Source organism: Pongo pygmaeus, chromosome 21, assembly GCF_028885625.2.
Source record: "Pongo pygmaeus isolate AG05252 chromosome 21, NHGRI_mPonPyg2-v2.0_pri, whole genome shotgun sequence".
Taxonomy (NCBI): Eukaryota; Metazoa; Chordata; class Mammalia; order Primates; family Hominidae; genus Pongo; species Pongo pygmaeus.
In genome coordinates, this window is record NC_072394.2 from 50,269,574 (window position 1) to 50,291,994 (window position 22,421).

The 22,421-nt window shown below is 48.4% G+C and overlaps 1 protein-coding gene across 9 annotated transcripts in view; it reads right to left on the minus strand.

Moving 5' to 3' along the window:
* The window catches only part of SULF2 (sulfatase 2), a 129,230-nt gene that overhangs the window by 41,080 nt on the left and 65,729 nt on the right, over positions 1–22,421 (minus strand). For all 9 annotated transcript variants that reach the window (XR_010125110.1, XR_010125109.1, XM_054466534.2 and 6 more), the window contains exon 4: positions 4,498–4,649. Coding sequence is in view for 7 of the 9 variants with exons in the window: in XM_054466534.2 (XP_054322509.1) it covers positions 4,498–4,649 (152 nt within the window). In the remaining 2 variants the exon portion in view is untranslated. The remainder of the gene's footprint in view (positions 1–4,497; positions 4,650–22,421) is intronic.

The following is a 22,421-nucleotide window of genomic DNA, read 5'->3' on the forward strand; positions in this document are numbered from 1 at the left end:
TTTGGAATTAATTCACTTGGGAGGCTGGAGGCCTACTATGTGCAGAGTGAGACTTGAGGGCAGGCCGGAGGCGGCTTCTGCCACTTGGGCCTGGACCCATCAGACTTATGGGGAGCCCAGGATGACCTGTCAGAGGCAGAGGGATCTCCATGTGTGCCGGGGTTTCCAGAACAGAAGCAGGAGAGAGTGTTTTTTGGCCACTGAGCACCTAGTCAGCCTTCTCCTGGTGGAAACTCCATTCTTATCTGGGGCTCTATTCTCAGCCAATGTTCCAGGGTAGAGCTTCTGCTACCCCCAAGTTTGGCTCAAGAGTAGAGCATGGTCCAGGGAACCAGGCATCCTCCCGGCCACACTGATTGGCTCAGGGACAGACACGGGACTGATCCAGAGCCAATGAGACGCACTGAGACTAGCTGGGACTCCTGGGAAAGAGACTTCCATGCTTGCAGCTGGCCAGGAAGCTGGGAAGATATAAGGAAGGCCGCATTGCTACCAGGAGGAGAGATAGCTTCTGTGAATACAGTCGAGCAGAAGAAAACAGAGCTGACAGTAGAGAGAAACCAACTCCTTGGGGGTTCATTTGAACTCCTGGATCCACCCGTGCCTGATACCCCTACAGCTGGTTTTCAGTTAAATAGGTGAATATATTTCCTCTTTGATTAAGCCATTGGGAGTTAAATTTCTGTTCACAAACAACTTCAAGAGCCTAGTCTGATTAAAAAAATTTACCCTATAGTGGCTGGGTGCCGTGGCTCATGCCTGTAATCCCAGCACTTTAAGAGGCCGAGGTGGGCGGATCACCTGAGATTGGGAGTTCGAGACCAGCCTGACCAACATGGAGAAACCCCATCTCTACTAAAAATACAAAATTAGCTGGGCGTGGTGGCGCATGCCTGTAATCCTAGCTACTCAGGAGGCTGAGGCAGGAGAATCACATGAACCCAGGAGGCAGAGGTTGCGGTGAGCCGAGATCACACCATTGCACTCCAGTCTGGGCGACAAGCGCAAAACTCTGTCTCAAAAAAAAAAACAAAAAGAAAAGAAAAAAAAACCCTGAGATGATTGTAATAACTAGCAAGCTTGGAGGTTGAAATGGCTCATACTGGGGATGACAAAATAGACAGGTGTGATGTGTCTGTGTGTGTGTGGATTAATGATGTGTGCACATCACTTAATAGTTTATATCACATCTTCATGTGCCAGACTGTGAGCTCCAGGAGGACCATGACTGGGTCTATTTTCATTCACCTTGGAATAGCCAGCACTTGGCATGGTGCCTGGTACTCAGCAGGCTCTCGATGAATACTTGTTGGGGGTGGTGAATGAATAATGGAATCAAGTTTGACTAGTCCACTCCCCTCATATGATTGTGAATATCAGAAGTACTACATGTTAAACACCCAGCACAGTGCCTGGTACACAGTAGGTGCTCAGTAGATGGAAGTACACATGATTAAGTATGCAAGGTTATACTTGTTTTTCAGATGTGGGAGTTGAGGCTCTTAGGAGTACGTAGCATGGCCAAGGTCACATAATATGTGTCAAAGTTGGGGCTCTCAACTTGATCCCACTGACTCCAAATGTGAAACTCACTGTATAGTCCCTGGAGGGTGCTGGCAGAAGAATGACATGGTGGGCTGAAGGGCCGCAGGCCTGTGGGTCAGGCATGCTCAATTGATGCAGGATTTTAGAAAAGTCTGAATTAGTTGCCCATATTTACCAATCAGGAGATTTCATAGGTTAAAAAATACAAATTTGTGGCTTCTGTTGAAAGATCAGGAAAACTAGCCATCTGGGCCTACAGTTCTACCTGGGCCCGATCTGCCCCTTTTAGACAGACACCTTCTCCACAGTCCCCACCACTCCCTATTCTCCACACACTCCTGGCTTGCCACCCTCTTTCAGTGATTGCCTGTTCTCTAGTGACTTTAACCTGGGAAGTCACAGTAGGCAGGGCCCAGGACTGGTGGCAGTGGGGATGGGAAAAGAGAAAGAGGGATGGATTTGGCAGCCGGTCTGGGGAAAGAATGTACCAGCTGTCGGGGGATGTCAGAGCTGACTCTGAGGATTCAGATGGGGCAGGAAGATTTGTTCATTTCCATATTTCTTTTAAAATGGGACATCTGGATGAAACATCACTGTCAGCCTCTCCTCCTCCTCCTCCTCATCATCATCTAAGCCAGGGGTCAGCAAACTACAGCCAAGCAGGTCGACTGCCTGTTTTTGTAAACAAAGCTTCCTTGGAGCATGGCCACGCTTGTTTGTATATTATCTATGGCTGCTTTCACACTATAACAGCAGACTTCAGCAGTGGTAACAGGACGGTAAGCCTTGTAAAGCCTAAAATATTTAGTATCTGGCCCTTTACAGGAAATATTTGTTGCCCTGATCTAAGCTACTACATACTGAGTATTTACTACGTGCAAGGGGCGCTTCTAATGTTCTACATGTATTAACTCATGTGATCCTCAAAAACCTTTGTGGTAAAACCATAATGAAACACCGGTACACACCCAGCAAAGCAGCCCTGACAAAAAAGACAACACCAAGTGTTGATAAGGGATGCAGGGCAACTCTCATTTCCAGTTGGGAGTGTAAACTGCTGCAACATCTTTTTTTTTTTTTTTTTTTTTTCTTTTTTGAGATGGAGTCTCGCTCTGTCTCTCAGGCTGGAGTGCAGTGATGTGATCTCGGCTCACTGCAACCTCCGCCTCCCGGGTTCATGCCATTCTCCTGCCTCAGCCTCCCGAGTAACTGGGATTACAGGTGCCTGCCACCACGCAGGGCTAATTTTTGTATTCTTAGTGGAGACGGGGTTTCACCATGTTGGCCAGGCTGGCCTCGAACTCCTGACATAAAGTGATCCACCCGCCTCAGCCTCCCAAAGTACTGGGATTACAGGTGTGAGCCACTGTGCCTGGCCGGGTGCAACATCTTAACACATCCTATGTCCCAGCAATTCTTCTTCGGGTGTATAACCAAAAGAAATGGGTGCATATGTCCACTAAAAGCCATGGACAAGGATGTTCATGGCAGCTTAGTTTATAATAGACCCAAACTGGAGACAACCACCAAAATGTCCATGAGTTGTTGAATGAATAAATACAGATCTCACAGACATTGCGCTGGGTAAAAAAAGGCAGATGCAGAAGAGAACAGACTATACGATTCCATTTAGGTGAAGTTCTAGAATAGGCAAAAATAATCCACAGTATCAGAAGTCAGAGTAGACGTCATCCCCAGGGTGGGGGGTCATGACTGGAGAGGGGTCTCAGGGAGTCTTCTGGAAGTGCTCTATGTCTTGATCAGAGCCGTGGTGAAACGGATGCACGCAGATGTGAAACAGATGCGCAGTGAAACAGATGCACACGTATGTGAAAATTCATCTAGCTGTCCACATAAGATCTGTGCATGTTACCTCATGTCAATTCATCTTAAGTTAAAAATAGAAAAAACTACGACTGAGGATCAACCACTGCTGCAGGTGCTTAGGCAGCACCCACTCATTCTGAAGTGCACACACCCTGTGCTCAGCAACGCTGCTGTGAGGAACGGGTATAACAGAAATGAGCCTCTATGCTCACCAGGAGCTAGGTTCTAGACGGTGCTCAGCAGCGCTATTTGTAATAACCCCAAACTGGAAATACCTAAATGCCCAATAAAAGTAGAAGAAATAAACAAATTGTGGTATAAGTGCATGATGGAAGGCTGGGCAGCAAGAATGAACTCAACATAATACTAAGCAAGAGAAGCCAGATGCAGAGTGAATCTGTAACGCTAAGAGTCTGAATCATTGTTATCCTCGTGGGAGGGGTGTCGAGTGGGGGGAATTCCATGAGGGGACTGCTGCGGGCGGTGGTGACATTCTCTTCTTGGCCTACCCGGGTGCTCGTTACACACGTCCGTTCAGTTTGCGGCAAGCCCTTGAATGGTACACTCTGTATATATACTTTCTGTAAGAATATTCTGTCTCAGCAAAATGTTAAAAAACCAAACTCCTGGAAACAGAGACTATTCCTTGAGAAATGAATACATTTTTCTTTTCTTTTTTAAAGACAGAGTCTTGCTCTGTCACCCAGGCCGAAGAGCAGTGGGAAGATCTTGGCTTACTGCAGCCTCAAACTCCTGGGCTTAAGCAATCCTCCCATTTCAGCCTCTCTAGTAGCTGGGACCATAGGCATGTGCCACCACACCCAGCTAATTTTTGTATTTTTTTTTTTTGTAGAGACAGGGTCTCGTCATGTTGCCCAGGCTGGTCTGGAACTCCTGGACTCAAGTGATTCACCTGCCTTAGCCTCCCAAAGTGCTGGGATTACAGGCGTGAGCCACTGTGCCTGGCTGAGAGATGAAAAACTAAGGAGGAGGTATATGTAAAATGCTCAAGGTCACTTTTAAGCGTCTGAGTCACAATCTGAACCCAGGTAGTCTGGCTCTTGAGTTGGGCCCCTAACTGCTGGGCCACACAGCCTCTCCCAGGCCGGAAAGGTTGCAGCTTACCTTGGAGTAGTCGGAGCCGTGCTTCTCTTTCACCCCGTTCCGACACAGCGTGTAGTTATAAAAGCGGGAATTTTTAAGGAGTCCGACCCACTCCTTCCAGCCGGGCGGCACGTAGGAGCCGTTGTATTCATTAAGATACTTCCCGAAGAAAGCTGCGGAGGGAGACGGTCAGGAAGCCACGTGAGAAAGTGCCTGACGATGTTTATTAAACCATTTTGCGTCCGAGGCCTGAGCATGCACACCTGCTCTGCCATGGAGCCCCTCTGGCACACAGAGCAATGGATCCCTTCTCCAGTGTTATTACGTGCATTGAATACAAGATATAGGATTACAGAGAAAATCAATTGTTTGGAAATATGGTTATCAAAATACTAAACACATTTGCGATATAGTGTGTCTTTTATTTTTTATTTTTGAGATGGAGTCTTGCTCTGTTGCCCAGGCTGGAGTGCAATGGTACGATCTTGGCTCATTGCAACCTCTGCCTCCCAGGTTTCAAGCAATTCTCCTGCCTCAGCCTCCCGAGTAATCCTCAGCTGGGATTACAGGCATCTGCCACCATGCCTGGCTAATTTTTTGTATTTTTAGTAGAGACAGGGTTTCACCATGTTGGCCAGGCTGGTCTTGAACTCCTGACCAAAGTGTTGGGATTACAGGTGTGAGCCACCATACCTGGCCTACTGTGTCTTTTAAAACCTTGTAGAGAGCAATCATTTCAGAAGAGTTACGAGTGAAAATATTATATTTTGCAGTATCTGCAAAAATTGCAATGGGATATTAAATACTGGTGATTTCTACAGATGACAAAGCTACAGATTCTGCCAACATACTGTGGTTTATGGCCTCTGCTCATATTGGAAGCAAATGCTAGGTCTCAGCTGTAGGTTAGTGAAAACCAGAGTGTAATTTTTTTTCCCATTGAAGTTTGTGGATCCCTTGGATTCTGTCTGCTACACAGCAACCAGAATGGCTAACATTAAAGAAATGGGCAACACCTAGTATGGGTGGGGATGTGGGACAACTTGAGCCCTCACACACTGAGTTGCTGTCCCAACTGGTCCAACCACGGTGGGGAAGTCTTTGGCCATGTCTGCTAAATTTGAACGCATTGGTAACTTCTACCCAGCAATTTAAAGCTTGGGTATTTACCCAACAGAAAAGTATTCATACATTCACCTAAACTCAGGTATGAGACATGACAGCACATTTGTAATAGTAAATAAGTAGAAAGAAATGAAATGTTTATCAACAAAAGGATGGGGAAAGAAATTGTTGCATATTTACAGAACGGAAGGCTACATTGAAACTTGAATGAAAGATCTAGTGCTACATTCAAGAACAGGGATGCATCTCAACAACCTAAGAATGTTAAGAGAGATAAACCAGATACAAAAGAATACATGCCATATGACCTCATCTATGTGAAATTCAAGAACAGGCCCAACTAATCTATGGTGTTAGAATAAAAACAGTGGGTATCCTGGAGACCAGGGAACGGTGGGTGGGAGCAGCAAGGGGAGTTTCTCGGGTGATGGCCTTGTTCTATTTCTTGCTGGAGCAGGTGGTTCAGTTGGTGACACCTCATTGGCCTGGACATTTGGGAGCCATGCACTTTTCCACATGCATGCTTTACATCAACAACAAAGCTTAAAGAAAATCACCCTAATTCATCAGGAAGGGGATGTGCCTAAAAACTCTGTGATGAGGAGACAGACAAGACCTCTTCATGATCCTGTTTTTATTTTGCATGTACATTTTTTTTTTCTTTGAGACACGTCTCACTCTGCCACCCAGGCTGGAGTGTAGTGGCACCATCATGGCTCACGGCAGCCTCAGCCTCCCAGACTCAAGTGATCCTCCCACCTCATCCTCCCGAGTAGCTGGGACTACAGGTGCATGCCACCATGCCTGGCTTTTTTGTAGTTTTTGTAGAGAAGGGGTTTCGCCATGCTGCACAGGCTGTTCTTGAACTCCTGAGCTCAAGTGATCTGCCTGCCTCAGCCTCCCAAGGTGCTGAGATGACAGGCGAGAGCCACCGTGCCTGGCTTGCATGTACAATTTTTAATAATTATAATCTATAAAGCCATATTTAAGAAATGGGAAAATTTGAGTCTAGAGACAGCAATCCTATTCTAGTCCTCTCTTTCTAGATGAGGACACTGAGGTTCTGAAATTTCTGACGAGTGTTGTTGAGAGCACAAAATATGAGTGTTCCAGGAGATTGTAGGGATGTAAGGAGATCTTGCTAACAGACAGCTCGGCGCTGGGCCTTGTGCATGTGAGTGCTTGGCCGAGAACCCAGGATGAAGAGAGAAAGGCCAGGGAGGCGAACCCCCAGAGGAAGGAGGAGAGTGGGTGGGATGGGGCTCTGGTGCCCCTAGAGGAGAGGACAACCCATCCACCAGTGTCCTTGGAGAAAGTACAGAGCCACCTGGCCCTGGGAGAGCTGTGATGGAGCTGGCTCCCTCTGCAGGGGTTTTCCTGGTGACCTGGCAGATGGCTGACACTTTCCGGGAGTGGGAAGACCCCTTAGGAACCCAAGCAGCTAGATTCTGAAACCCCCAAAGTACAAGGCAAAGGGGAGCACTTCATTAAATGACTTGTCCACCATGCAGGGCTGGGAGGTGACCGTTCCAGAGGGAGGAGCTGATGAAACACCTCCTGGAAGGATCTGGGTACACAGGGGAGGTGAAAATAGGAAGGGAGGATCCCCCAGCAGCCTCAGGGGTAAGGTCCGGGATGGAACCTCCCTTTGTGTGGGAGGATGGAGCAAAAATAAACGGGAAGAACCTGGCGTTCTGCAGAGGAGGAGGCGGGGAACCGGCTGCAGTCTCTGAGTCTGAGTCATATCCAGTTTTCACAGAGTGAAATGTAATTAGGTGGTGGGTGCCTAATTAAACAGTGACTGGGCGTCCCTGGCTAGGTGTCAGGGAGTAACTGATGGAGTGGGAGGTAGCATGAGAGTCCCAGGAAAGCTAAAGGCCTGAGCTTCTCTTTCTCTGGGACCTGGAATGTTGGAGATGCCTCAATGCATCCAGCTCCTCCAAGCAGTGGCTCTTGGCCAGAAGGGGGGTAATTTCTGTCCCCAGGAGACACTTGGCAATATCTGGAGACATTTTTGGTTTCATCACAACTTGGTGTGCTGTTGATATCTGGTGGGTGGAGGCCAGGGATGCTGCTCAATATTCGCCGATGCACGTGACAGCCCCCACGCTACAAAGACTGAGCCAGGACAAAATGTCAGCAGCGCCTAATCCAAGAAACCTTATCTCTCTTTTTTTTTTTTTTTTTTTGAGAGAGGGTCTTGCTGTTGTCCAGGCTGGAGTGCAATGGCGTGATGCCGCCTCACCGCAACCTTTGCCTCCTGGGTCCAAGGGTTTCTCCTGACTCAGCCTCCTGAGTAGCTGGGACTACAAGTGTGCACCATGCTGCCCGGCTAATTTTTGTATTTTTAGTAGAGATGAGGTTTCATCATGTTGGCCAGGCTGGTCTTAAACTCCTGACCTCAAGTGATCCACCTGCCTCGGCCTCCCAAAGTTCTGGGACTACAGATGGGAGCCACCATGCGTCGCTGAGAAACCCTATCTTATTTAAATAAACCTGCCTATGGTCCAACCCTCCAGAATCTCACCCCTCAGGTCTTTAGAGCCATATTGTGTTCGGGAAACAAGATTTCCTAAACCTAGTGACCTTGCCCCCACCTCTAATGCTGCCCTCCATGCGGGGGGCTCCACTTCTGTTACACTCCTGGCCTCTCTCCATGCCCTCCTGTACCTCCTCCGAGGGGGACAATATACAGCAGAGGTCACCAAACCTTTCCTGTAAAAGTCAGATAGTCAATATTTTAGGCTTTGTGGGCCAGATGGTCAAAGGGTCTCTGTGACAACTGCTAAACCCTGCTATTGTTAAAAAGAAAGAAAAAAAAGAAGTCACAGACAAGACATAAACAAGTGTGCGGGACTATGTTCCAATAAAACTTTATTTACTAAAACAAATGGAGGGCCTGGTTAGGTCCATTGGCTGTGGTTTGCTGACCCCTAGCATGTGCCTAGTGGGTTTGAAGGGCCAAAGTGGGCGTGCATAGCCCAATCCTTCCCTTGCTTTTCCTCTGGGGACTGAGCTGCCCCCAGGGAGTGCTAGTTTTCAGGAGGCTTGTCTTGTCTGCGTGGGGAGGAGTGGTGTGGACCTGCATCTGTGGGAAGTCTGTCATACTCTGGAGTTTAGTCAGGAAGCCCAAATGCTGTCAGAAGGAAGCCATGCCCTCAAACCCAGCCTTCACCAGATTCATCAGAGTGCAGTGTTGACTTTCATCTGCTGACTCCTGGGTCTGATTTCTTAATCGGCTCAGGACCTCAACAAGGAAGAGGGTAAAATTTAATAAACCCCCTCATAAATCGGTATTCCCATTTTTCTAAGAAAAAGATGAGTTTTATTATTATTATTATTATTTTTTTGAGATGGAGTCTTGCTCTTGTCACCCAGTCTGGAGGGCAATGGTGTGATCTCAGCTCACTGCAACTTCTGCCTCCCGGGTTCAAGTAATTCTCGTGCCTCAGCCTCCTGAGTAGCTGGGATTACAGGCATGGCCACCACGCCCGGCTAATTTTTGTATTTTTAGTAGAGACGGGGTTTCACCACATTGGCCAAGCTGGTCTTTAACTCCTGACCTCAGGTGATCCGCCCGCCTTGGCCTCCCAAAGTGCTGGGATTACAGGTGTGAGCCACCCTGCCCAGCAGAGTTTTATTATTTTTTACGCTTCTTTTTTCTCCATTTCCCCCGTGCCCCACTTCGCCCTTTAGAAATGCAATTATAACCTTTTATCTCCCCTACACCAGACACTCTCTTTAGGGCAAGTTCATCTAATCACATGCTTAGAGGCTCTGGAGCGGAACTCTCTCACCGGGAGGTTGCCTCGAGAGACAATGGTCCACTACAACCCAAAGTATGCCTGCTGCGAAACTCCCTCCCAGGTGGAGAGCTTCTGGCCACCCTTACAACCCAGTTCCACCCACAAAGGCACCAGTGGCTGCCAGCTGACTTCCTGGTAGATGAAGTACTCGAGTGAGATATGCGGACCCCCCCCAGCACCCAATTTCTCCCCTGTGTGCCATTCATGCCAGGCCCCCTTTTAAAAGCACCTCCTTTCTGCTCCTAAAAGCAAAGCAGTACCCTTAAGGCAGGAAGACTGTACTTCTTCCCCTAAGCTAGCTTTGGAATAAAAAATCACTTTCTTTATACCAGATCTCGCTCTTATTACCTGCGTTTTGGTTACACCCCTACAGAGCCCCGACACTTTCTACTCGTGGCAAACAATACCGTCAGTGATGTAAAAGATTCCTTTTGAAACAACTGAAGTCCAGAGTGAAACAATCTAGGGTAAAATGTTAATAGAATCAGTGTACCTGGGCATGGTAAACCTCATGAGGGTGGCACTCGAAATTGCTGAATTTGGGGTCCCACTGCCCTAGGGAAGGTATGCATGCCTATATCCATTCAGCAAGTATTGATTAAACACCTACAGTATGCAGGGAGTTGTCCCAGGCACTGGAATCACAGGAGTGAACAAGACCACTAGGATCCCTTCTGCCCTCGTGCGGCTGATGTTCTAGTGGGGAATGGTGACAAATGCAATGAATAAAAGAGAATGACAGGACAGAGTGGCCCCATGTGGTGCTGTGAGAGGCCCCGCTGGGCTGAAGGGCATGAGTCAGAGGGGATAGCAGGAAAACTGCTTCAGGCAGAGGGAATTGGCAGGTACAAAGTCCCTGAGGCCAGTACAAACGTGGGGGCATCGCAGAACCCAAGGGGGACAGTGAGGGAGGGAGGAAATGACATCACGGGGAAGAGGGGACAGATCCCATAGGGTCCTGGAGACTGTCATGAGGAGTGGCAGGGTTCGTACCGCTCCTGGAACATTGCATGCCAGATTTTGCCTTTTGTGCATTTTCCTGGAAACAAGTCCACAGCTTTTGACACATTCTGAAAGGAACCCAGATCACAAGTCATTCAAGAAGCACAGATTTTCACCCCCTCAGTTTGCAGAAAAGTGAACCGAAAGCCAGAGAAAAAGGCTTCACTGAACTCCCCACTGGGGAACTGGGTTTCCCGCTACACTCTCACATCTTCCAAGCCTCCAGCCAGTGAACCTACTGGTTCTTGAAGATTTGGGCCAAGGTCTTTCTGATGAATGCTAGAGTTTAGCTTCTTGGCTTGGCTGCTGGGATACGAATTTCTTCGCGGGGAGTGGGTGGGGGTCTTCCTCCTGCCCATTCTTTTCAGTGCCACGGATGTCAGTATGTCCCAAGCTGTTTCCTCTGCTAGCATCTCCCCTTTCACGTCTCTTTCCTTTCTCCAACCCCCAACCCTTAAAAACCCAAAAAGGGTGTATTATTCAGTCACCACCAGGCCCTAGAAAACAGGGCTTCAGTCAGGCTTTTAGTGCCAAATTAGATTTTGCTCTCATTTGATTAGATTTCCCCAAGGCACTTTTAAAAATGGTTATTCCGGCACCAGCGGAGGTGGGAGAAGCAAATTAGCATGGGCCCTGGGGCTCCTGGGCTGGGAGATACAGCCAAGAGAATGAGCTGGAATTAAAACCAAGATTAAAAGCCCAGCCCAAACTGTGGCAGGTGGCTGGTGCCCGGGAAGCTTAGATTCGCTGAGCTTTCGAGGCAGAGACAGCCCAAGAGGAGGGGCAAGCTGGGGGCTGGCATGGGGGTGGGATAATTTGGCAGGCAGATTAAGAGGAATTAATGGCAGGCCAGGAAAGGCCATTGACAATGAGCTGGCTGGCGACTGCCCCTGGGTAGCAGGGCCAGCATCTGCTGAAAGGCCAGAACACTTACTGCCTCCTGTGTGCCCGGCACTAGGTGGAAGCTTCACCTGCCTGGCTCTGTCATCCTTTGGGTACCAACACTTCCTTATTTAAGTCGCACGGGCTGACCCTGACTGTTGACTCCAGGAATGTGTGCAAATCCTTGACTGACCCATCAGGACCGCATTCTCCTGGTGATCATGGGCAAACTGGTTAGTTGAGGCAAAGGCATGTGACCCAAGCTGGGCCAACTGCAGCGAGTCAGCCCTGGGATTTTTAGGGAGCTACTAGAAAAGACAAGGTCTTCTTCCTCAAGGCTTGGAACTGGTGGGATACATAACTGAAGCTGCTGGCAGCCATCTTGCCACCAAGAGGGAAGAGTCTGTGTGTGTGTGAAGCAATATGGAAAAATGCGGAGGTGGGAAAGATAGAGACAGAGAGAGAGAAGAGATAGAGAGATACAAGAGATAGAGAGATACTGGTTTGAGGCCCTGGGGATCCACTCTTACCTGAAACCACTTTTTTTTTTTTTTTTTTTTTGAGATGGAGTCTCACTCTGTCTCCCAGGCTGGAGTGCAGTGGCATGATCTCGGCTCACTGCAACCTCTGCCTCCTGAGTTCAAGTGATTCTCCTGCCTCAGCCTCTCGAGTAGCTGGGACTACAGGTGTCCAATACCACGCCCAGCTATTTTTAATTTTTAGTAGAGACCAGGTTTCACCATGTTGGCCAGGCTCCCTTGAACTCCTGACCTGAAGTGATCTGCCCACCTTAGCCTCCCAAAGTGCTAGGATTACAGTCGTGAGCCACCGTGCCCAGCCTAATGTTTTAATTTTTAGTAGAGATGGGAGGTCACACTATGTTGCCCATGCTGGTCTGGAACTCCTGGGCTCAAGTGAACCTCCCACCTTGGCCTCCCAAAGTGCTGGGAATACACGCATGAGCCACCATACCCACCATATTTTTACTGTACTCTATTAACATGTTCACGTATGTTTAGATACACAAATACTTCCCATTGTGTTACCATCGCCTACAGGATTCAGTACGGTCACATGCTGTAGAGGTTTCTAGCCTGGGAGTAATAGGTCACGCCACAGAGCCTAGGTGTGTAGTAGGCTATGCCATCCAGACGTGTGTAATGCACTCCATGATGTTCGCACAACAACAGAATCACCTAACGACACATTTCTCAGGATGTATCCCTGTTGCTATGTGACACACGACTGTACATTGCTTGGAACTGGCACACAGCAAGTGCCTACTAAGGGTTATATTTTCATTATCCACCAATGGGCCCATCCCGTTATTGCCAACTTCTTGCTGTTAACATCTGGCTTAACGGAGTCCCCCTGCCCCCTTGGAGGGGATCACTAGCTCCCCATATCCTCCCTGCACCCTGCTTCGTGGCCCAGCAGGTCGGCCACTTCCCCTGCAGGCAGCTCTGCGGTGGAGGCTCCACGCGGCTGCTTCCCCCATTTGTCTGAGTTAAGTGCTCCTGGGGAAAGATTCAGAGCCTGATGGGAGAAGGAGACCCTTCTGTTTTCTCTCCCAGCCCCAAATCTAACTGAAATTGCCTTGTAATAATTGCATTTGTGGTCTGTGAAAGCTGTGTCTCGTGGCGACCAGGGACTGAGATTAGCTGGTGAAAAACCTGGCACAGGGGCACACATGGCATCTTTGGGGATACTAAGCAAGCCAAGGGCAATGGGGGAGACAGAGGGCTCCTGCAACCAGAACCCACTGGGAACCTCGGCCACCTCTCCCTGCTGCAGACATGTCCCTGCCATGCTGGGCCGGCATAGGAACACGCTGTTCCTCCCAGCATCAGTTCTCCCTTTTCCCAGTAACACAGGTGGTAATGTGGCAGAGTGCCCAAAGCGTCTCTACAGTCAGACTGTCTGGGTTTGAATCCTGGATCTGCCACCTCCTAGCTGTGGGACCACAAAGGACTTTGTCCCCTGTGGTTGTTGGCAATGAAATGACAGTGCACCCCCACCCACTGCTATGCACGTGGATGAGCTGACAGGCATGCAAAGGGTGAAACAGGACCTGATCTGTCCTAGGGGCCTCCCAAGAGGCAGCCAGCAGGACAGAAAGCACCCACTGCTTTCGGAGGACTTTCTCTCCCCCACGACGGGCCATCTGGCTGGAAATATCAACAGGGCTTTTTTAAGGACATCAGCAACTTTCGGTACATGTTCATCCCACACCATTTCCACCCACACACTACATTAAAGGTAATTGACAAACAGCTCTCTAAGAGTCCAAATGTTCCAGAGCTGACTCGCTGAATCATGCAACACCATTTCATTAAATATTTATTCACTTTGATTTGGCAATTTGTCCTCATATTTTGGAATCAGCACACAAACACATCTACGCACATGCATAAATATACAACACATACATATACACACACGCATTAATACATATACACAAGCATAAATACACAACATACATATACATACACAAACACACAGCATACATATACACACGAGTGAATATATGACATATAAAAATACACATATGCATTAATATATGGCACACATACGCACATGCATAGATATACAACATTCACATATACACAGTGCATGAATATACAGGTACATATATACATATACACAATGCATGAAAATACAATAAAAGCACATATACACACATACACGAATACACAACATACACATATACACAGGATATAAAATCCCAAAAAAGACAGAAATGCATCTTGCTTCTTCACCTGTTTCCTTCTCACAGCCAACTTCCAACTGGACTTCTGCCTCCGCAGCCTTCCCAGAGTCCAGACTTCCCCAAATGGCCAGAGGGCCCTTCTGAGTCCAAGAGCCATGAGGCCATCTCCCTTCAGGGATGCACTGCTGAGCTCACTGTTCCAACTTCTCTAGGGCTCACGCTCCCTAGGAGCCAAGCTCTCTACCCCCCTGAGCATTGGCACCTGCTCTTCCTTCTGCCTGGGACACCTGCCTCCTCCTCACTGTGGTGCCTCAGGTCAGATGAGAAGTTGTCCCTGGTCACCCATTCCTCTATACTCACCGGGCTGTTTATTTCCTCTACAGCATTCTGCACTCTCTGAAATTATCCTATAGATACATTTGTTTTCTTGTTTATCCTCATCTCCCCAACTAGGGTGTGGGGTCCGTAAGGCAGGAGCCGTGCTGGGCACTGTAGCCTCAGCCCAGTACCTGGCCCAGAGTGTGCACACGGTGAGCAGCGGCCGACAGGAGGGCTGGTAGGTGGACCTGATTGAGGTACACAGGCTGTGCAAGGTGGGGCAGCACCCCCTAATGTTAAGCCTCACACCCCTCGCCCAGGAGTGCAGGAAAGGTGGCAACCGCATGTCTTACTGAAAGGGATTCTAGGCCTGGTGTGGTGGCTCATGCCTGTAATCCCAGCACTTTGGGAGGCCAAGATGGGCGGATTGCTTGGGCTCAGGAGTTTGAGGCCAGCCTGGGCAACATGGAGAAGCCCTGTCTCTACCAAAAAACCAAAAAATTAGCCAGGTGTGGTGGTGCACGCCTGTAGTTCCAGCTACTTGGGAGGCTGGGGTGGGAGAATCACTTGAGCCCAGGAAGTGAAGGCGGAGGCTGCAGTGGACCAAGATCCTGCCACTGCACTCCAGCCTGGGTAACAGAGCGAGACCCTGTCTCGGGGGGGAAAAAAAAGAAAAAGAAAGGAAGGGATTTCTATTACAGTGTCTGCAGCACAGTGCTACATGCTGAAAAAAATGGGTCAACGGAGCAGGTAGGGCTGCCAGCCTGAAGCACGTCTGTGTGCAGAATACACTGAACCAGCGGTGATTTTGCCCTGCAGGGGACACTGGGCAGTGTGTGGAGACATTTTTCACTGCTATGACCTGGGGGAGGGGGTGGGGGAATGTGCTACAGGCATCTATCGGGCAGAGGCCAGGGATGCTGCTGACCATCTTCCAATGCATGGGATGGCCCTCCTCCCCCCGTAAAGAATGATCCGGCCCCAAAGTGTCACCAGTGCCAAGGTTGTGAAACTCTGTGTAAAGTGCACAGTTTAAAAAGTTGTCCAAACGTACCAATAACGACAGGGGTGCAGTGTGGCTTTAAAGAGCTTGGTCTGCAGAGTCAGAGGACTCTGACTCCTTGGGCAAGTGAGTGCTCCTGTGTGAGCCTCAGTGAATTCTTCTATAAAAATGGGAGCAGCAACAAATGAGATCGTGCATAAAGAACTCTGAAAAAGGGCCAGGTGCGGTGGCTCACGCCTGTAATCCCAGCACTTTGGGAGGCTGAGGTAGGAGGATCACTTGAGCCCAGGAGTTTGGGTCTGCAGTGAGCCATGATCGTGCCACTGCACTCCAGCCTGAGCAACGGAGTGAGATTCTGTCTCTGAAAAATAAATAAATAAATAATAAAAAACAAACAAACAAAAAACAAGAAAGAACTGTGAGTTCCCAAAATACAGCCTGCTTTCCGTTTGCAGGGAGGGGGATGAAAACTTGGGCCTCTGGAGAAATAAAAATGGTTGTTAGAAACCAGATGTAACACCGTTTTGGAAAATGGCAAGGCCCCTCCGAGACTCCAGTAATGAGCTTGGGGAGGAGTGTTCATGCTGCACAGTGAAGTCGGCTGAGCATGACACACATCTATTAGCAGAGATGGGCCGGAGCGTGGAGCCGAGCCAATGACAATAAACAGTGTTTGCCAAAGCAATTCAGAGAGGTTGGTGAAAAATGAAGCAGAACCCTGTGGAAAGTCCGTCCTTCCCGAAACAGACCCACGCCATTTCACAGGCACGGAGTCTGTGAAAACAAAACGGGGTCTTTGCCCTTTGTGGCATCATCTAAATTCCGGTCGTCCGCGTGCCTCTCACACACGTTTGGCCATTTTTATGTATCATTTGGACCGCTGCATACTTAGTAATTTCCTTCAAATCACTTCATTTGGTGTCAGATCAGCACTTCACACCGGCCTCTTGATTTTCGCCCTGTGATCCATACATCCGTCAATGCCAGTGGGTCAAGGCTATGCACCATGGAGGGGACTTCAGCTCCTCTGTCCTCCCTCACATATGTCCCAGCAGCTTCACCCTCAGGACACATCTAGGTCTGACCACTTCCCATTATCCGCCTGTCACCATCTTGGTCCAAGCCACCACTGCCTCTGCCTGGACCTTCCTGGAACCTCCTCCCTGGTCCTCCTGCCTCCACCTTCAGCCCATCTTCCACAGCAGCCAGAAGGATCCCATTAAATCACAAATTCGATGAAGCCCCCCACTCTGTGCAAAGCCCTTCAGTGGCTCCACATCCACCTCAACTAAAATCCAAAGTCCTGGCCATGCCCTACAAAGTCCCACAACTGTCTCCTGTCCCATTCCGTGACCGCATCTGTCCCCACTTTCCCCCCGGCCTCCTGTCCTGGGGTCTCCCTCTATCCTACCAGCACCCCAACCCCAAAGCTCATTCCTGCCACAGGGCCTTTGCCCTTGCTGTTCCCTGAAAGAAATCACCTTCCTCAGATACCTGCATGGGCTGCTTCCTCACCTTTCCCAGCTATTTGCTCAAAGCTTTTTATTTTTTTTCCAATACAGGGTCTCACTCTGTCACCCAGGCTGGAGTGCAGTGGTGCAGTCATGGCTCACTGTGCCCTCAACCTCCCCAGGCTCAAGCTATCCTTCCCTCTCAGCCCTCCAAGTAGCTGGGACCACAGGCACAAGCCACCATGCCCAGCTAACTGTTGTATTTTTTTTTTTTTTTTTGTAGAGACAGGGTTTCGTTATGTTGCCCAGGCTGGTCTCAATTCCTGGGCTCAAGCGATCTGCCCACCTAGGCCTCTCTCAGTTCTGGGATTACAGGTGTGAGCCACCATGTCCAGCCTCAAATGTTAACTTACTGGGCCTCAATCCTAACCCTATTAAAATGGCATCTCCCCACACCGCCCAGGCTCTCCCCTTTCCCCCGACATTGCTTCTCCACATATTTATTCACCGGTCACATTTATCTGTCTTCTCGTTTTTATCAAGTGCTTCTCCCACCAAAGTACCAGCCCCACGAGGGCAGCGGCTTCTGAGTCCCTTGTCCCCTGTGTCCCCACATCTAGAACAGAGCTTGGTCAGTGATGAGACCTCGATGAACGTTTGTGGACTAAATGGGTAAACGACTGAACCAATGAACACCCCGTAATGGGACGCCTGTGGGAGGCACAGCTGAGTGAGGGAATGTCGTGTTTTTGTTTTTTTTTTTGAGGTGGAGTCCCACTCTGTCACCCAGGCTGGAGCGCAATGGCACAATCTCGGCTCACTGAAACCTCCACCTCTCGGGTTCCAGTGATTCTCTTGCCTCAGCCTCCCGACTGGCTGGAATTACAAGTGTTCGCCACCATGCCTGGCTAATTTTTGTATTGTTAGTAGAGACAGGGTTTCACCATGTTGGCCAGGCTGGTCTTGAACTCCTGACTTCAAGTGATCCACCCGCCTCGGCCTCCCAAAGTGCTGGGATTACAGGTGTGAGCCACTGCGCCTGGCTGAGAACGTAGATTTGTTTTTTTTTATCATCCAGTGCACACCCTCTGTGAGTGGAGGAGTGGATAGAATTGCTAAATTCTTGTCTTCCTGTTCGCTTGTATGGTGTTTGGCTGGCTGAACCTGCATCTATTTGGCCCACACGGGACACGACTTCCATTTGTGGGTGTGCTTTATAAAACCAAAAAAGCATTCAAGGTCAGCGTAAGGCAACAGCAGTGCTTTTCAATATGGTCAAAATTTATTAAGGAACCCAGAGTCCTGTGTATGTTGGTTTTATCTAGTGATAGTTATTATATTAGAGATGAAAACTGAGAAATTTAAAACATATTCGTTCACTCATTTAAATAATAAACCCACTACTTGTTAGCATACATTTAAAAAATGATAAATAGAGACTGGGCGTGGTGGCTCATGCGGTCAGGAGTTCAGGACCAGCCTGGCCAACATGGTGAAACCCCGTCTCTACTAAAAATACAAAAATTAGCCGGGTGTGGTGGCGGGCGCCTGTAATCCCAGCTCCTTGGGAGGCTGAGGCAGGAGAATTGCTTGAACCCAGGAGGTGGAGGTTGCAGTAAGCTGAGATTGCACTACTGCACTCCAGCCTGGGTGACAGAGCAAGACTCCGTCTTGGGGAAAAAAAAAGATAAATAACTATATTTTTCCCAAACAAAATACAATTAATGAGAAGAGTTGCACTGTTTTACATTTTTGCCAATCTCTTCAATGTCTTGTTTACTGGAAGGCAGCAGGATTCTTAAATCTGTTTTGGCATTCAATCTGCTGAGATATATTGTTTTGGTTGTTTAACATGAAAAATCCAGCCTCACACAGACATGCAAGCCAGGGACAGTGGCTCACGTCTGTAATCCCAGCACTTTGGGAGGCCAAGGCAGGAGGATTGCTTGAAGCAAAAAGTTTCAGACCAGCCTGGATGACAAAGTGAGACCTCATCTCTACAAAAACTAAAAAAAATACATATACAAATATAGCCAGTAGTGGTGGTGTGTGCCTGTATTCCCAGCTACTCGAGAGGCTGAGGTGGCAGGATCACTTGGACCCAGGAGTTCGAGGCTGCAATGAGCTGTGATTGTGCCACTGCACTTCAGCCTGGTGACAAGTGAGACTCTACTTCTAAAAAATAAAATAAAATGGATATGCAGATGGAAAAAGGAAGAGTATTTTAATCCTATTTAGATAACCAGATATGCTATGTACCTGCTAGAAAACTCCACTGTCTACCGGAAGGAAAATGATGTTAAAAAGGTAAATAGTGTCCTGGTATTATCATGAAAATAGTTTTGAGTCTAGAGATCCTGGGACCATGCTTTGAGAGCCACTCATTTAGATGATGACCTACAACATCCTAGTGAGGTAGATCCTTTTTTGGTCCCTATTTTACAGATGGAGAAACTGAGGCACAGAGAGGCGAAGTCCCCTTTTCACCCAACATCCCACAACTGCCAAGTGTCAGAGCTGAGATGAGCCCCAACCCCAGGTTGTCTGTCTCCACCTGGCTTTTGGTGACTACCCTGTTCAGCCTCTCAGCAGGACTCCAGCGACCACAGACTGGAGCACTTCCCATCCACGGGGATGCGGAGAGGCAGGGAACCCTCCAGGGAAGAGGGAACAGCAGAGGGACTGCCCCATGGCTAAAGGTGGGGACACACACAAATGGAAGTCAGCCTCCGAGAGCTCTTCCTCTCCGATGTGGCTCAGACTATCCCTGAAGTGCTTTCTGCCAGAATTCCAGGCGAAGGGAATTTCCACACTGAGGTTATCTTCCCATGCTGCATCCTCCCAGAATTCATCTGGCTATGGGCTTTTGAGGGAAGGTCATTCCCAGGACCCAGGCACTTTGCCTTTCTCGAAGCATAGGTGGGAGACACAGGTAGGAGCCATAGTCATTATCCAGATCAGTCTTTCCAGACGTGTAGGGTTTCAGAGATAATTTTTTTTTTTTTTTTTGAGATGGAGTCTCGCTCTGTTGCCAGGCTGGAGTTCAGTGGTGCGCTCTAGGCTCACTGCAACCTCCGTCTCCCGGGTTCAAGCGATTCTCCTGCCTCAGCCTCCCGAGTAGCTGGGATTACAGGCATGCGCCGCCACCACACCCAGCTAATTTTTTGTATTTTTAGTAGAGATGGGATTTCACCTTGTTGGTTAGGATGGTTTTGATCTCCTGACCTCGTGATCCACCCGTCTCAGCCTCCCAAAGTGCTAGGATTACAGGCGTGAGCCACCTGGCCTGGCCTCAGAAATGATTTTTGTCCTCCGAGGCAGGCAGGGCTGAGGGTTGTGCATGGGCTCTGGAACCAACAGCCTGCGTTGAAGTTCAGCTACCTCTGCCTTCCAGCTCAGTTTTCTCAACTGCAAAATGGGGATAATAATAATATCCCTACATGACAAAGTTGCTGGGAAAGATTCAATGAGAAAATATGATAACGGCCTCTAAATGGTTATTGTTTTTATAATATTATTGATCATGATGTTATATATTCATTCATTCAATCAGTAAACATTAAAGGAGGACTCCTGTGTGGCCGGGATGGTTCTAGGCACTGGGGATACCAGTGAACAAAACAGAAAAAATTAAAGCAGCAAAAACCCTGCATCTTCCTGGAGCTTCTGTCCTAGAGTCGAGGCCAGTCCAAGGCAGGGAACTGGAATGTTCGGACATTCTCACAGTCATTCAGCAGACAGACTGTGATGACTGGAATCATGGCAGGCGAAGGGCTTGGGTGGTTGGTTCCAGGCTATTTTTGAAGGTGGAACCAATGGGATTTGCTGATGTAGCATGGGAAAGAAGTAAAGAGAGTCAAGGATAACTCAAGGTTTTTGGTCTGAGCAACGAGGAGGACAGATTTGCCCTTATTTAGGAAAGGGACACTGGGAGGGGCAGAGTTGGGGAAGGGGGTTGATTAAGAAATCAGACACATTAACCTCAAGACTCAGGTTAGACATTCAGGTGGAAACAGACCAGGTTCACAGAAAAGCTATGGAATTAGAAACTGAGGAGATGTAAGCATTTAGATGGCACTTAATGCCGTGGAATCAAATCAGATCACCTGAGGAAGAGGTTCTTAATCGGTTGTCCCAAGATATAATTTCCTGAAATTGAATGGGAAAAGTATGTATTTGTTTATTTTCATTAACGTATAACTAGCATCCCCTTCAATTATGAATGATGGTTCCTGGGACTGTCACCAGTGGGAATCATGGATATTTTCATATCACATTGTAGTTAGCACGGACTTCTTAAAGTATCATTTGAGCCAGCGCTACTTCGAAATCATGGAACTTATCAGACCTAGCAATTGTCCGTTAAATAACCGCTTCATCGTGCCATTTTATGTGTAAAGAAGCATACATATCACAGTTTACAAAATATTTTGATAAACGTGTTTTGATATAACTGGCTTCCTTTGTAATTCTCTGTATTCTCTATGAACTGGAGGGGTACACCAGGCGGTGTGTGACTTCTGGAAACTCCCCTCCAGGAAGGGAAGTGAGCTTCTCTTACAGTTTCTGTGTCCTGCTGGCTGGATGCGGACAGGATGGGATGCTGCTTTAGATAAGGACGATCGCCCAGGATGATGGAACGCCATCCAACCATCACCCATCAGGAGCCTGGGAGCCAACACCATGTCTGCCACATCATCTCTAGGCTGTTTATGCCCAAACTGTCAAATGGGAGAGAAATAAACACCTATCATCTCTAAACCACTGTTAATTAGGGACTGAAGTACCCTCAACTCCACCTATATTCTAATAAATCCTGGGGGTATCTGTGGCACAAATCCAGTGGGCTAGCGCCACTTAGGAGGGCTCAGCAAACTTTCTGCGAAGGGCCAGACTATGTGTTTTCAGCTATGCAGCCATAAGGTCTCTATTGCAACGATTCAATTCTGCCACCGTAGAGCCAAAGCAGCTACAGACAGTACATACACTAATGGGTGTGGCTGTGATCCAAAAAACTTTATTTATAAAACCTGGCAGCAGACTCCTGTAGGCCACAGTTTACTAATCCTCATCATGCAGGAATGTTACCAGTAATGGCAATACCATCATTATCATCATCATCATGATCTTTTTTCAAATTTTTATTTTATTTTTTTGAGACAGAGTCTTGCTCTATTGCCCAGGATGGAGTGCAGTGGTGCGACCTCACTGCAAGCTCCACCTCCCGGGTTCACGCCATTCTCCCACCTCAGCCTCCCGAGTAGCTGGGACTATAGGCCCCCGCCACCACGACCGGCTGATTTTCTTTTTGTATTTTTTAGTAGAGACGGGGTTTCACGGTGTTAGCCAGGATGGTCTTGATCTCCTGACCTCGTGATCTGCCCGCTTTGGCCTCTGAAAGTGCTGGAATTACAGGCTTGAGCCACCGTGCCTGGCTTTTTTTTTTTTTTTGAGACAGGGTCTCACTTTGCCTCCCAGGCTGGAGTGCAGTGGCACGATCTTGGCTCACTGCAACCACTGCCTCCTGGTTCAAGTGATTCTCCCACCTTAGCCTCCTGAGTAGCTGGGAGTACAGGTGCACGCCACCACACCCGGCTAATTCTTTTGTATTTTTAGTAGAGACAGGGTTTCACCATGTTGGCCAGGCT